At 40.7% G+C, this 15,172-nt stretch overlaps 1 protein-coding gene across 1 annotated transcript in view; it reads left to right on the top strand.

Annotated features, from left to right (window-relative positions):
• RNASEH2B (ribonuclease H2 subunit B) overlaps positions 1 to 15,172 on the top strand; it is a 39,232-nt gene that overhangs the window by 1,852 nt on the left and 22,208 nt on the right. The window contains exons 2-3 of the mRNA XM_010728789.2: positions 9,326 to 9,397; positions 12,272 to 12,379. Of these exons, the coding sequence (XP_010727091.1) occupies positions 9,367 to 9,397; positions 12,272 to 12,379 (139 nt within the window). The 5' untranslated portion in view covers positions 9,326 to 9,366. The remainder of the gene's footprint in view (positions 1 to 9,325; positions 9,398 to 12,271; positions 12,380 to 15,172) is intronic.

Here is a 15,172-nt window from a genome sequence, read left to right as displayed (position 1 = left end):
TTAACAAATTTTGTGTAAGGAGATTCTTAAAGTTAGTATCTGTTGCTTTTTAGAGCATATCTCTAAGCTGTAAAAAAAGTGTAAATGGCAAGTTTACCTTGCAGGAAGAAGAAGGACATGTTCTAATGCTATGCAAGGAGCTCCATAAGTTTTCTCGCGATAAAGGCACTTTCCAAGGCCCTGATTTCAGGTACTTAAGTACTTGCAAAGTTAATGCATATCATTCTATACAACTTAATACCATTTCCACTTGGAAAAGTCATTCATGTTACGTTGATTGTGACATCTTAGAAGTTCTTGTATGGCTGCAGATGATGACTGTCTCCACAAAGAGACTACAGGAGTCTAAAAAAGAATAAAGTCTGTCATGAGTATAGAATTAAAGCGTTGAGAACCGAAACTTGAGTTCTTAACTGTCAGTACTTCTCAGTCAGTCTGATCATTCAGTAGCTTTCTAGAGCAAGGTGAGGATGTTGCTGGAGTTCTGAATACTGGCATGTGTTGCTCATGTCTCTTAATCTTTACACCATTTTCAGAACCTTATCTGTTCTTGCAGAAGACTCTGAGCACTCTTGCTGCTTGTATGACATGTAAAAGTGTAGGCATAAGGAAGGTGAGATTCTTATTTGGACTTTGGCAGTTGCTGTTGAAATGTGCACTGTTGGACAGTGTGCAGCCTTATCATGAGCATTTAGAGGAAGCTTGTGAAATGGGTTCTGCCCCTCTGCTCTGCTCTTGTGAGACCCCATCTGTAGTACTGCGTGCAGTTCTGGGGCCCTCAACACAAGAAGGACATGGAGCTGTTGGAGCAGGTCCAGAGGAGGGCTACAAAGATGATCAGAGGGCTGGAGCACCTCCCCTACAAGGACAGGCTGAGAGAGCTGGGGCTATTCAGCCTGGAGAAGAGAAGGCTCTGGGGGGAGTTTATAGAGGCCTTCAAGTACCTGAAGGGCACTTACAGGAAAGCTGGGAAGGGACTTTTTAGAAGGGCATGGAGCAACAGGACAAGAGGGAATGGTTTTAAAGTGGAAGAGGATAGATTTAGACTAGATATTAAGAAGTTCTTTACTATGAGGGTGGTGAGACAGTGGAACGGGTTGCCTGGTGAGGTTGTGGGTGCCCCCTCCCTGGAAGCATTCAAAGCTAGGCTAGATGGGGCTTTCAGCAACCTGATCTAGAGGGAGGTGTTCCTGCCTGTAGCAGGGGGTTGGAACTAGATGATGGTAAAGATCCCTTCCAACCTCAACCACTCTATGATTCTATGGATGTGAATCGTCGAGAGAAAGCAATAAGCAATCAGGAAAAGGAAGGATTGGTCATATGGAGTGAGGTGATTAGGGTGTAAAACTTGTTGAGATGGAAAAATTGGATATGCATGTGGGGGTAGAGCTGTGCTTAAAGTCAGCTCTCTGGGCAGTTTCTCCAGATGCAGATTAACTACGCTGTGGCTATACAGGTTCCAGATTTGGCCTAGAGCAGATTCTGCTCAGCACTAACAGAGTTTATTATTTCAAGTGCTGTGCCATGCTAACGCATCTCTGCTGTTTCTAGAACCAGTATTGCAGTACAGCTACTTTCAGCAGTGTCTGAACTAATAAGTCCTGAACTGGCTCTGTGCGGACCTGCACGGGTCTTTCTTTGCTGTGCTCTTCATTCCAGGATATTTTATGAGCGTGGCTGAAATCTGAATGGGGGTGGTTGACATCTATGGTAAAGATGACAGATCTGGAGCTCTGGAGGAGTCATGGTAGAGACACAAAAGTATTTCTGAGTATTGAAGGACCCACATGAACTTCACTTTTGGGTGTCCGAGTTTCCAGGTTGTGCTCTTCTGCATTTTTCATAGTATTTGGATAATCTGGGTTGTTACATTACGTATGTGTCCATTTCTCTCCCTTCCCCTTGAGAATGTAGAGCTTTGTATACAGCTTTCTCCTTTAGGAGGAAGTTTTTCACACAGAGGGTGGTGATGCACTGGAACAGGTTGCCCAAGGAGGCTGTGGATGCCCCATCCCTGGAGGCATTCAAGGCCAGGCTGGATGTGGCTCTGGGCAGCCTGGTCTGGTGGTTGGTGACCCTGCACATAGCAGGAGGGTTGAAATAAGATGACCATTGTGGTCTTTTTCAACCCAGGCCATTCTATGATTCCTCTTACATAGGTTTAGCTACTGAATAGGTGCAAGGGAAGCAAAGTGGCTCTTGAGGATTATAATCCATCTATCTCCCAGCCAGTATGTTGCTAAAGATATGCATTTGTGGAAGAGATTCTGCCTGTTTACTGAGTATTCGTGTTTGTTTGTAGTATTTGTTTTTTTTTTTAATCATACCACCTGATTCTGCGGGGCTTTTTAAGTGTGCATATAGGATATTTCTGCTTGCTTTGTAGAGCCTATTGTCAACATTTTCTCTGAAAATCATAAGAGCTAGAAATTATTTTTGCTAGAAAAAGAAATAATAATGAGACCTCATCTAATTGTAGGTTTGTAAAAGTAGGGATCTTTAAGAGCCAAATACCATTGTGTGACAGATCTGATCTAGGTTCAGTAGAACAAAACAGCTTTCTTATATAATGGCTTCAGACTGGTCTTACCAATAGCAGCCAAACACATGCACCAGCTGCTGAGCGGGGAGGGGTGTGAAGGACAGTTTTGCAGGAGGAGGTGTTAACTCAGAACTGATGTATTTATATCCTCCATTGGCTTTAGCAAAGAGGTCAGCATTTGAAGGTGGTTTTCTAAGTCTGATGTTCCACTCTACACCCAAAGTTTAGGCTGCTGCATTTGATTTGTTCTGTATTAGTAAAAGTAGGGGTTAGCTGCAAGCTGATGATTAAGTTCAACTTTTATTTTTCTGAAGTAGATAAGTTTAGATTACTGCATTTTTTCATTCCGTTGTTTTCTTAAACAGCAAATTGATTAGCTTTTGTATTGTTTGATGAGAGCTGCTATTTTAGTGGTTCTGGAAGGGCTGCACGAAGGGAGGGATTTTAACAGTCCTATTATTTTTAGGAACTACTTATTTAAAAATAAAAGGAGCAGTTTCACATAATGGTTGGCAAGTTTTTTGAACAAATTTCATGTGCCAAAAGTCAAATGGAGGCAGGAATAAATGAACTGTGATGCCAAACCATAGGGCATCAGCGTGCATTAAATTAATCCTTTCTTTCAAATGAGGCTGAGGAACTTTTGTCAACATGCAACAACAGAGGACACATTTTACTTGAAAATTTGGGGTCATATCAAGAGAAGATGTCATATCAAAAGAAGTTTTTGTGTAATGTGTAAACATTACACATAGGCAGTTTTCCTATTTTTTCTTGACCGTTCTCGCACCTTGTGTTTAAAAACACTTTGATACTTGCTTTTATTTAACATTTTAAAAAATTGTTCAAAGCATCTGCTACAAAATAGCCCACAGTGCTGTGCTGTTAGAAAACTTGATTCAGAAGTTGTAGCAAATGTCAAAATGGGGTGGGCCAGTTGTACTTTGGAGAGAGAACATGCTCGCAATTAAAGATGTGTATTTTTAAGTATCTGACTTATATTTATATAATCTTTCTTACATTTTATGTGCACGTATTTATACCTTAATAAATGACTGTGAATACGCATATTTTAGGACTCTTTGGACATATTTTTCTTAAACTCCCCTAAACTGGCATCTGCATCTCTTGAACAAAGCCCTTTGCCTGCAGGTAATTTGCACTATTTCTTACATCTCTTAAAATGCATACTGAGCTCAGCTGTGTATAAAGCAGATAAAACTGGCAAGCTAAGGAGCCAGAAGGAAGCATAGCAAATAAAAGAACTGAAAAGAGATGTTTTAATGTGTAACACCATCTCCTACTTCTGCTTTCTGCCATCTGGCTTGGAAGAGACCAACCTATGCCAACTTAGGCCTCTCTGCACATGGGAATAGGGCTGATTCAGCCAGTAATACAGCTGCACCAGTGTTGACCCTATAAATATTGAGAAGGGAAGTCTGAAGTTTTTAGCCTTTCAAGTGATAACCTGTTCTTGAACTTCTCAAGATTGACTTCTTCATTCGCCTCCAACCTTTCTGCACGATTTGCCCAGCCTCTCGATTTCAGGAACAGCTGAGTTAGTATTCTCCATTACTGCCAGTGAGTCTGTGAGCACATGGTTTTGGGTTCAGAAGTGAGTTGTGACAGCATAAGGCAAAGCTAAAGGCTGTTCTTAAGCAAAATCCTCACTGTTCAGTGCAGCTGCTTGGTTGTGTGCCGGGGCACAAGACGCATCAAGCATTTCCGTGGGAAGGTTTATTCAAGATAGAAACTTAGTGTCATTTTTTGTATCTCATTAAACCTCTTCCTTGTAATGTTTCCAGGGAGCCAGAAACAGCTTAATAGGGTGTCAGTTATACTGCATTAAATATTGTTTGCTTAAGGCAGCAGATAATAAACGTGATTACCAAACAGATTGCTGTTCTAGCTTTCATAATAGGTGTTGCAGAAGTCCTGTTGCTGAAGCCAGTACTATGTATGGTCAGGAAGGTAAGAGGGTGAAGTAATATCAAACTATCATAACTGAGTAAAGACCAAGGTGAGATCTCCAAAAGCCAAGTAGGTGCTCATGCAAAGCTCTGCCTTCTGTGAGAGCATGTAGGAGAGCAGCTGTTTGCAGAGATGATGGAGCTGTGTTCTGTGTAGCACTCTTCTAGAGCATTGCCAGCCAGGGACACAGTGATGTCTTGTGGCTGTTCTCATGCTTTCCCACCTCTGTAATTCACATGTAATCTAGTTTTCTAATACTCTTAAAGTAATCGAGGAGCCCATTGTCACATACAGAACAGAATAGGTTATTTTCTGTATCACCTGCTGCTGCCACAGGTTCTCTTCCATGTGTAACTGTATGGTGAGTGGCAGTAGTTTACTGATCTGGGTGGAAATGAGTGTTTTCTTCACAGCTGGATCAGCGAACTGAGCTGACTTGCCATGTGGCCACAAAACTGCTGGTTTGAGTGAAAAGAAAGCAGGAGAGATGGGGAACTCAGGACTGCATTTTTTTAGTGACCTGTGAATTTTGGTATTTGAAGCCATTTATAGAACTGTGTCCTCAGTCAGCACATACCTGAATTTGTTCATTACACTAATACATAATTACCGTGAAACTTGCAAGGATATTAAAATTTAGAATGATACAAAGTTCTGGAATATTTTTTGTTGGGCTTTTTTTCAGGGTGTGCTGCAGGACAGAGGACTTTGCTCGTGTACCATTAGCACTGAATTAAAGCCATTTACTTCAGGATTGACTGATTCTAGAAGGAATAAAACAATTATTAGATCTAACATATTTGCACCTCTAGACTACATAGTTCAGTCTTCCATAAAATGTCCATTAAATGAGCTCCATCATGCCTCCATCTGACACACCTTTTTTGCATGACTCAAAGTTCAGAAGGGAATGGAAAAGACTTGTGTAGGTGACGTATGGTTTAATATCTGTTTTTAAATGAAATCTTAACTTTATAATTCCAGACTATTAAATGATCCTGGTTTTTTGTAGGGTGGTGGTGGAGGGTTTTTTCCTCTTACGCAATTGACAGATATTTACAGCCTTTTGCTTGCTTGGCTGGCAGCTTTTTTGCATGGGAATTCCATATAACTTGATATTAGTCTGTTATATATAGTACCTATAAGCAGTTTTTGAAAGAAAAAAAAAAAAAAGGTGAACAGACCTTGCATCATCTGTAGCAGTTTCATAGATCTTAGTGGGAGTTTTATGTTCTTTTCCAGTTCATTCATGTTGCAGTACCAGCAACATTTTATTTTTTTAATGGCCAGATTCATTAATGCCTCGTATCAATCCATTGTGGAACAAACTATTGCCAGAAATCCTTAGACAGCTGGTTCATTTTCACTTTGTTCTGTTTATACGTTTTACAGAATTTGCCTGGTTGCATGTCTGACCTCCACAAAATACAGTAGGCTTTTCTCTTTCTCTGTAATGGAAAGCTGCTATGAAGCTTTTACAGTCTCTGTAGCTCAGCTTCAGGAGTCTGAGGTTCTCTCTGTGGACTCCAGTGCCACTGGTGGATGTATCACCCACGCTTTTAGGTGGGCTTTGTGCAGCTTGGTTACTAGTGAATGCACAGTAGGCTGTAACTTCAGCAAAGTGTGCCAACTTAGCAGCCTGGTGTTGGCATTTGGTTGTCCTGCACCCTGCTCATCTCAGAGCTCTCTGTTGTGTTGCTCCTGGCTTGTTTCTTTAGGGCTGATGGGAGACTGCCTGGGCATGAGACAGGACTGAGGTGGGCCAACTGCCTCATGAAAGTGTCTGCCTGTCTGTCTTTCCTGCCAGCTTAGGGAACAGCTTGCTTTTTCACTGGGACGGGGTTAATTGGCCCCTCTGTACTCTTGTACCCATTTTTGTGTACCCTTGCAATGAAACTTGTCCTATGAGAGAGGTGTGCTGTACTGACACACCTGCTGGGGAATTGTGCTGTACAGCTGTGTGCTGCCTGCAGCTGAACTGTGCAGTCAGAAAGGTGTGATCCCTCTCACTTGTTATTCCATTCCATGACAAGTGTCCGCTGAGCTACAGAAAAAGTTGCTGTTAAGAGTAGTGACATTCATCTGTCATTTTTCCATTAGAATTAGACCTATTTTAACTTAGTTTTGCTAGAAAATCTCTTCAGAACCACTTTTTAAGAAGTCTGTTTATTTAGCTATAAGAGATCCTTGCCCAAACACAAGGACTGATAAATGTAATGACATTAAAGAAATCCAGTTACCTTTCTTGGCCGAAGGCCAGAACACACACCAGAAAGGCTTTGGACACCTAACTTTGAAAATCCCTTGCTCAGCATTTTCCTAGTCAGTAAGTGTTTAAATTCAGATAAATAGGGCCTCCTTTACCCATAAGGCAACGTTAATATTGCATCCAGTTTTCCAAGCAGGCATTCTCCCAAATACCTCTTTTTATCTGCCAGCTTGACATCTAGTAGGGTCAACCTGTAACAAAAGGACGCTTCATCTAGGCCTAGAAGCAGAGCATTGAACACAGATGGAAGAAACCCAAGGTACAGGAAGCTGGGAGAAACTACATTTTCCTTTGCTCCCTCTTTCCCTTTGTGTGTCCCATCTGGAGGGTGCCATGTGAGATGGGGGGGGTCAGCACTGCAGCCCATGGCTGAGCTGAGCTCCTTACGTGCGGGCATCCCAGTGAGGATGGAACATGCACTTGATGTCGGAAAGCTGGGGAATGAACACATCAACTAAATAAAGATGCAGACTTCATTAAAAACAGCTACATTAGGAAGGGCTGTCTAATTGTTCACGTTCTACAAGATGCAGCTAGGGCTCGGCTGGATGTGTTCCCAGTGTCCATAAATCTACTCATGAAGAAAGCAGAGCAAGTGAGCGCTAAAAATTCCTTTGCTTTGTTTTGCTTTGTGTTTTAAATTTTGAAACTCATATTTGGTGCGTGTATTTTCACATGTTCATGTGAAACACATCAAAGTAAACACATGCAGTGTGTTTCTTATGCTGTCATTAATCACGGCAGCATTTTAAAAAGTAATAAAATACAGCAATGTTAAACTGTGGTCAAAAAATGAAATAGACGCAGCTATAGAAATTTGAAGTTCTCCCTTGCCAGGACAAATGTAGCTTGACAACCGTGTGTGTTTATGTATCAGCATATGAAGTAAGTCTGGTTAGCAAATATGGACTTTTTTTTTCCATTAAAAACCTCCCAACTTATATTGAAACTTTTTCAAGTACTTTTTCAAGCTACCTGAAGACTTAACTGAAAATTCAGGGGAAGAAAATGGCTGTAAATTCTTCAAACACCTTTAAGAACCATTATCTTTCAACACGTTGCCACAAAACGCACTTGAAAAACAAACAAAAAAAAGACATTCTTTTTAAGCCCTGCTTATGGCTTCATCTGGGTAGTTTCTGTTTGGGGCACAGGGGTAGATGTGAAAGATGAGAGTTGTTTGTTTGGGGCTTTGGGGTGTTTTGTTGTTGTTTTTTTTTTTAGCCACTGAGGTACCTGAGAACAACCTTATGAGAAGTCCACCCACCTGTCCTTTCCTGAGGTGTGGGGGAGCAGCTTTCAGGCAGGGAGTAGCTATTTTTGAATTTGAGCTTCCTATTTCTTTGCTTCTCACAGAAAAGAACTTTGTAGTCTCTGTGTCAGTAAACCTCCTGGATACTACCAAAAAGGGAAGGGCAGTGTCACACTTCTGTTCCCTCCAGCAGCCTCCCTTGGGAGTAGTTGCTCAGCCCACCTCTGCTGCTTCTCTCCTCTTTCAGCAGCAGCCCAGCAACCCAAGCAGCAGCCTGGTCCCTGTCAGCCCATTCTCCAGGATCTGGATGCTAGTTATGGATGTGAAATGCTTTAGTTATTTTCCTTGCTCTGATGAATGCATTTATGAGAGGAACTGGGACAGAACTGGCAGTCTGCAAGCTAAGAGAGATGATGCTGTCATGTTGCTCTTCAGTCAGATGTGGGAAGTTGTTTTCATAAATATAAGTTAGACTTTCCCAACAAAGACAACTTGGATAGAATATAATTAACTGGTAATCCTTAAAGATGGTTTTCAAGCTTCAGTAAGCATCCTTATGGGAGCTGTTTCCTTTCTATTTTATTTTTTTTTAATTTCACATAGAAATTGTACTTTTGCAGCTCTGTTTTTTGTCTAACTTTTTTTGCTTAAATACACAGAAAAGAGAACAACCATGAAGAGGCTAAGCCAGAAGTGCTGTATTTTCTCAGCTTCTTTTTCCTGTGTGGAGTATTAAATGCACTCTTTGTTTTTTAAGGTTATATACAACAGATAAACAAGTGTGCATATTTTTCACATAAGTAACAATCACTCAGACAATTCCTACCTCATATTGCTGAATAATCTGAAACTTCCTGAATGCTATAGAAGACCACTGTTTCTTCCTACAAATATTTTAGCTTGTGGGTTTGCCTAATTTACCAAAGTGTTCCTATCATCTTTGAGGCTAATTAGGGGCAACACATCGGTTCATTATCAAACTGAGGTATCAAACTTAGGAGTACTGTTGCTTGAGGCTCTGTAAGGGGAAGTGGTTTTCAGAATCTAAATCATCCCCAGGTGCTTATCTTTTTTGTGGCAAACAGAGAGTGCCAGACATCTGGAATCACAATTTAGGTACCTTGATCAGGTAGGATGGATTTGAGCTGAGGCATATAACTTTTTAGGCAGAAAATATGTGAGCTTTCAAATAGTGTCAATCCAATTAATTCTTAACGTCTTGGAGAAGCATGGCAGAACGTGAAATGCTTCTCAGTTCACAAGTTCATAACTTTTTCCTTTCCCTCCACAGAGGCTGCTACCGACCCCCCTAAGACACCTGACAACGCACCTATGTTTACAAAACTACGCAGTCCAAGCACAGGCAAGTTTTGGAATTGTGACATGAGCCTGTTAATGCTTTGGTTGATTCCCTCCGCCACCAAACTATTCGTATTTTGCAAGCTGAAATAGTGATGATAATGTAAGTCTTACGTGCCAGAGATACTGCTGTTGATGCCAGATAGTTAATGCTGTGCAAACATTTAGAATTTCTTTTATAATTTTAATTGGTTGAACTGTTTATTCATCAGGAATATTGGCAGCACAAAAAAGAATTGTAATTTAAGTTGTGTTTTTAAATGCATTCGGTTTGGGGAACTTACAGTGTTGGGTGTTGAACTTTGGCTTTTTTTTTTTTAATCCAAATTTAGGCTTCATACCATTCATCTTATGCTGTAAAATAAACAGGCAGAGTCAGAAAAGTGGTACAGTTAGACTTATCAAGCTTCTTGTGTCTTTTCATTTTTAAGCCTAATATTCTTCTTTCCTTGCTTCAAACAGTGGTATCTCTTTTCTTATTAATAGATGATGAGACACTTTAAATTCAAAATACATTGGAAAGACCAGCAAATGCTGGTGATATAATCATACCACTATCCCACAAATAGTTACTTTCTTCTGGTCAGATTGCCCTTTTTGTCAAGGATTTCTTACTAATGTATGAGTAATCTAATATTTGCAGTATGAGATCCTGGAATAGAAAGTTGCAGCAAGCCTTGGTTAAGGTTAATGTGTTTTGTTTAAAGACAGAATTCACGCTTTTTTTCCTTTTTTACAATCTCATTTGATTTCTAAGTTACGTATTTTTATATTGAAATTCACTGTTCTTATTTATGTGCTAGTAACTGAAGTCTTCAGGTACACTTTAATACGTGATATACTCATTTCTAAGTCTTCCTGAAAGAGTAATTTAAGAACACTAGATAAATAATAGAATGTGAAATCATTTATCCTTATCATGATACCTATTTTTTGATTGCTCAGTTTTACTGTGAGAATATACAGCCACAGACATTTTTCACCTGCTTTATTATGTTGTCTTGTAATTTATTATGTTTTAAAAAGCACACACATTAATTTGCTTTTCTCTGTGGAAGATCTATTCAACCTAGTGAACATGAGATCTAGGGAAAGATTTCTGGGAAAAACTAAGTGTACAGTGATTTGACTGAAAGCCTGGTGTGTTCCTTTAGAATTCACAGAAGCTTATTTGTAGACCTGCATGAACTTTCAGTGATGTAGCGTATTAGTATTTGAAAATGAAAGGACTGAGAGCTCCTGATAATGTCTTTTGCTCATGTTTGGATCTAGCAGACAAATTGTTGTTGACAAATATTGTACAGATAGCCACTGAAAGATTCAACGTACAACAGATATTCATGCTAACCACTTTATTTAATGAAAGCACGCGTGGTCCTTTTTGTAGACAAGTAAAAAGGACAATGTTTCTGTCCTGTACAAAGACTACAAACTCAAGTTTTAGCTTGTAATTCAGAAATACTGCAAGAAGCATTTTTCAAAGTTCTGAACTAAAACAAGGGAATACTTATGCTACAAACTTAATCAGCTAAATGAAGTGATAAAATTAGGAGCAAAGCTGCCTAGATTCTCTCTCTGTCCACTAGAGAATGTCTCTAGTGTTGATAACCTGCGGTGCTTGTCCTTTTAACGTAAGCAGGTAAAACAAGGAGCTGAAGTTAGGCAATAGAAATGGTCCGTTTCACAACTTTTCCTTGCTCTTCACCATGGTTGGCTGAAACACTCACTGGTAGGAGTCTTTAAGTTGTGCAACAAGCTCTTCTGTGATTAGTCTTGATGTCTAGTGCTGATCAAACTATGATGTAGACCCTTGTTGAGAATCACATGGTGACGATCGATATCTCTGCTCTTTCTAGTATGTGCTCTTCCTTCCTCCCACATCCAAAACAAATGTAATTGTCAGAGAACTGAATCTGTAACCTTAGGTGAGGTTAAACATCCTGTCAGCTTTTGGATAAAGGGGGGGAAAAGCATCATTGGTTATTTTTTGGGAAAAGATGCATCTGCCCATTTTAGTTGACCTTCCTTCAGTAAGACCTGGGGATCTGTCCAGGCTGAAAACAGCAGTGATGACGTCAGCTTTTAAGGGCTTGCACTGATACTTTTTTGAGCCAGTCCATGATCTTTAAGTTTCCAAGCTGTATTTAGAGCAGGATTGCCATAGTTGATGTTGCCTCTCGAGGATGACAGGACTAATTCAGCCTACAGACTCAAGTAGCTGAACATCCGTGGCCCCTTCTGCAGTTCTGTGACTTTCTAGTTTAGACATAGAAAATGCCAGTCTTTTTTATAACATATTTGTCATTTTTTTCATTAGAGTCCAAAACTAACATGAAACAGCAGAGTTGTGCTGTGGAGCGGCCTAAAATAGAGCTTCCCTTTTCAAACTGTCAGTATTCTCTTGTTCACCTTACTTGTGTACTCATACTGAGTTACTGCTGTCTGTTTAGATGCACAAGAAAAGATATCACTGTCACTTGAGGGTTTTGTTCCCCTAACCTTACTTCTGATATCTTAGAGACAAGCATGAGATGAGACAAGGAAATTTTTTGGGTTTCCACCTTCACCCTTCAGTACGGACAAAAAAAGTAATTTCTTGTGTGATTTTGATTTGGGTTTGGATCAAAGACTTTGTGTTGTAAGATGAACTATTCACACGTCTTATTTATTCATTCAAATTCAGTTTGGTTTATAGAGCTGGTAAACGAACATCTGTATATAATAGTTTTCTTTGTCTGAGCTTTCTTTGTAGTGAGTTTATGTAGAATGTGCGTATGTTTGTGTGTGTATGTATATAAGTCACATTCTTCAGATGTATTGGGTATTCTTTTGATTTTTGTGAAAGCTTACAACACAAACCAGATTTCTTTTTCAACAGGGGAAGCAACTCTTTACTTATTCAATAGTGGTGCACAGCAGCTGTTTGAAGTAAAAGCTTTTCACGAGGAATATCGTTCCTGGTTTATAGGCGAGACTGTTCAACAAGGTGAGTAATGTTATGTATCCTTCCCCCAATCGTAACTAATGTTCATACAAAGAGACCTTCTCTCTTTCTTCTATTAAATTTACAGGTGTTTCTCTTAGTTGTTTGAGGCGTGCTGCATCACGTCCCCACTTTCTGACGCACTCATTTGCCATCTGGATTTAAGCAGGGCTAGGGGCTTTGTGGTCTCTCTTTAAAAGGCTGCCTTTGGCAACTTCAATTAGACAGATGTTCATTTGTTTTTGAGGAAGGGTATGGTGGATGGGGGAGTTGTTCAGTTGTGTTTAAACTGAAGTGCCATAAAATACTTAGCTTTCCTTATCAGACCAGGAAGTTCTTGGTTACGTAAAATATTTCTTATCCTATAGAAGGGAAAAAGGGCTGGAAAGCCTGAGCTAGCTAAGCGGAGCAATGCTAAGCAGAACTCCAAGCACTGGAGTGTGGTTTGATGTGGTTTTCTTTTAATTACCTCTGTAGTCTTCTCTGTAAGTGCTGTGGGATAAGCCTGCTGTCTGAAGGTGGCATTTCAGTGCTGTGTCTAAGTAACCTCATCTGTAGCATCATAGTCTCTGATCCTACCTCATCTTTCTGAAAATGAGAAAGAAGTTTGTGCAGCCACTCGTGATGGCTTTAACAATCCTTTCTCAGTAAGGATGTCCCTGGTGTAGTGTTTCACTCCCAGAATTTCCATAGACTATGTAATTAGTATCCATTCAGGAGATGAAGGTGTGTCCTTTTTGTCTGTTTGTAACTAAAAAAAAGACCATTTGTAATATTAAAATAAATAAAGTGACCCCAGCAGACATATACCTTCTTTAATGGCAATGTCCCAAATGTGAGTTAACATTTAAATGTACTTTGCAGGTGTATATAGCAATGCAAGCAGTATGTCTATGAGCTTTTCCTTATTCCCTCTAGGGATGAGCCAAAAAACTGAGTCTGCTCCCTGCTCCCAATTATGTCCACTCTGTTCTTCCCCTCCCTTTCTAACCTCTGCTTTGGCCCTTGGGAAACAATGGCCTTAAAGACTAATTGCCTTTTTTTTTTTCTTTTTCTTTTTCTTTTTTTTAATATGTAAAAAAGGGGAAAAATTTTTCCTGAATGGAATTGGGCTGCTGCATCTCTGAAGTAGTTGGGCGATGAACAACTCAGAAAAGCTGTGTGTTTGCAATTAAAGCAAATCATCTCACTATCTGCCAAGAAGGAAATGACTGGAATGTAGAAATAGAAAGGTATAAACTCTTCAGGAAAGACAGGCAGGAGAGAAGGGGAGAGAGGTGTTGCCCTCTGTATCGAGAACAAGGTGGAGTTCATGGAGCTCTGCCTGGGGATTGATAAGGTGCTGACAGAGAGTTTATGGATTAAGGTTAAAGGGAAGGCAGAGGAAGGAGACATCGTAGTGTGGGTCTCAAACAAGTGGATCATCCAGGGAGACCAAGTGGATGAGACCCTCTATAAACAGATAGGAGCAGCTTCACATTCACAAAACACGGTCCTTGTGGGGGCTTCAACCACCCTGGTATCTGTTGGAGGGACAACACAGCAGGGCACCAGAAATCAAAGAGGTTTCTGGAATGTGTTGATGATTACTTCCTCTTCTAAGTGGTACAGGAATCCACAGAAGTGGTACTGTGCTGGAACTTGTCCTCACCAACTAGGAGGAGCTGGTGATTAATGCGAAGTTCAAGAGCAGCCTTGGCTGCGGTGACCACAGAATGGTGGAGTTCAAGATCCTTAGGGTGTCAAAGAGGGTTTGCTGCAAACCTGCTACTCTGGACTTCAGGAGACAGACTTCAAACTCTTCAGGGAACTACTTGGCAGGGTGACATGAGATAAAGCCTGGAGGGAAGAGGGGCCCAAGAAAGCTGGTCAGTATTAAAAGACCATCTCTTCCAAGCCCAGAAGCAGTGCATCCCTAGAAAGAAGAAGGCAGGCAAGAATGCCAGAAGGCCACTGTGGACCAGCAAGGAGCTACTGGACTGACTTTGACTTAAAAAAGAAGTCTGTAGGGAGTGGAAGCAGGAATGGGTTGCCTGGGAGGGCTACAAAGAAGAAATCAGGTTAGGAATGCTAAAACCCAGATGGAATTAAGTCTAGCCAGGGACATGAGGGGTAACAAGAAGAAATTCTACAGGTATATCAGTGATAAAAGGAAGGCCAGGGGAAGATGTGGGCACTTTCTGGAAGGAAACTGGAGACATGGTCACAGGGGATACAGAGAAAGCTGAGGTGCTCAATGACTTCTTTGCCTCAATCTTTACCAACAAGGGCTCTAGCTGCACTGCCCAAGCTGCAGAAAGCAAAGGTAAGAACTGGGAGAAGGAACGCCTGCTATAAGTGAAGATCAGGTTTGAGACCATCTGAAGACTGAAGGTGCACAAGTCTATGGGACTCAATGAGATCCATCCGTGGATTCCAAGGGAACCAGCAGATGAAGTTGTCAAGCTGCTATCCATCATGTTTTGAAAGGTTGTGGCAGTCTGGTGAAGTTCCCACTGACTGGAAAAGGGGAAATATAACCCCCATGTTCAAGAAGGGAAAAAAAGAAGATCCAGAAAACTACGGTTTCACCTCTGTGCTTGTCAACATCATGGAAGAGATCCTCCTGACGGTTCTACTGAGGCATGTGGAAAATAAAGTTGAGGTGATTGATGGTAACTAATATGGCTTCATCAAGGGCAACTCATGCCTGACAAACTTGGTGGCCTTTTATGATGGAGTTACAGCATCAGTGGATAAAGGAAGAGCAACTGACATCATTTACATGGACTTGTGCAAAGTATTTGACGCTGTTTG

Source organism: Meleagris gallopavo, chromosome 1 (assembly GCF_000146605.3).
Source record: "Meleagris gallopavo isolate NT-WF06-2002-E0010 breed Aviagen turkey brand Nicholas breeding stock chromosome 1, Turkey_5.1, whole genome shotgun sequence".
Taxonomy (NCBI): Eukaryota; Metazoa; Chordata; class Aves; order Galliformes; family Phasianidae; genus Meleagris; species Meleagris gallopavo.
Note: the sequence above shows the minus strand (reverse complement) of the source record. Positions and strands in the feature narration are given on the sequence as shown.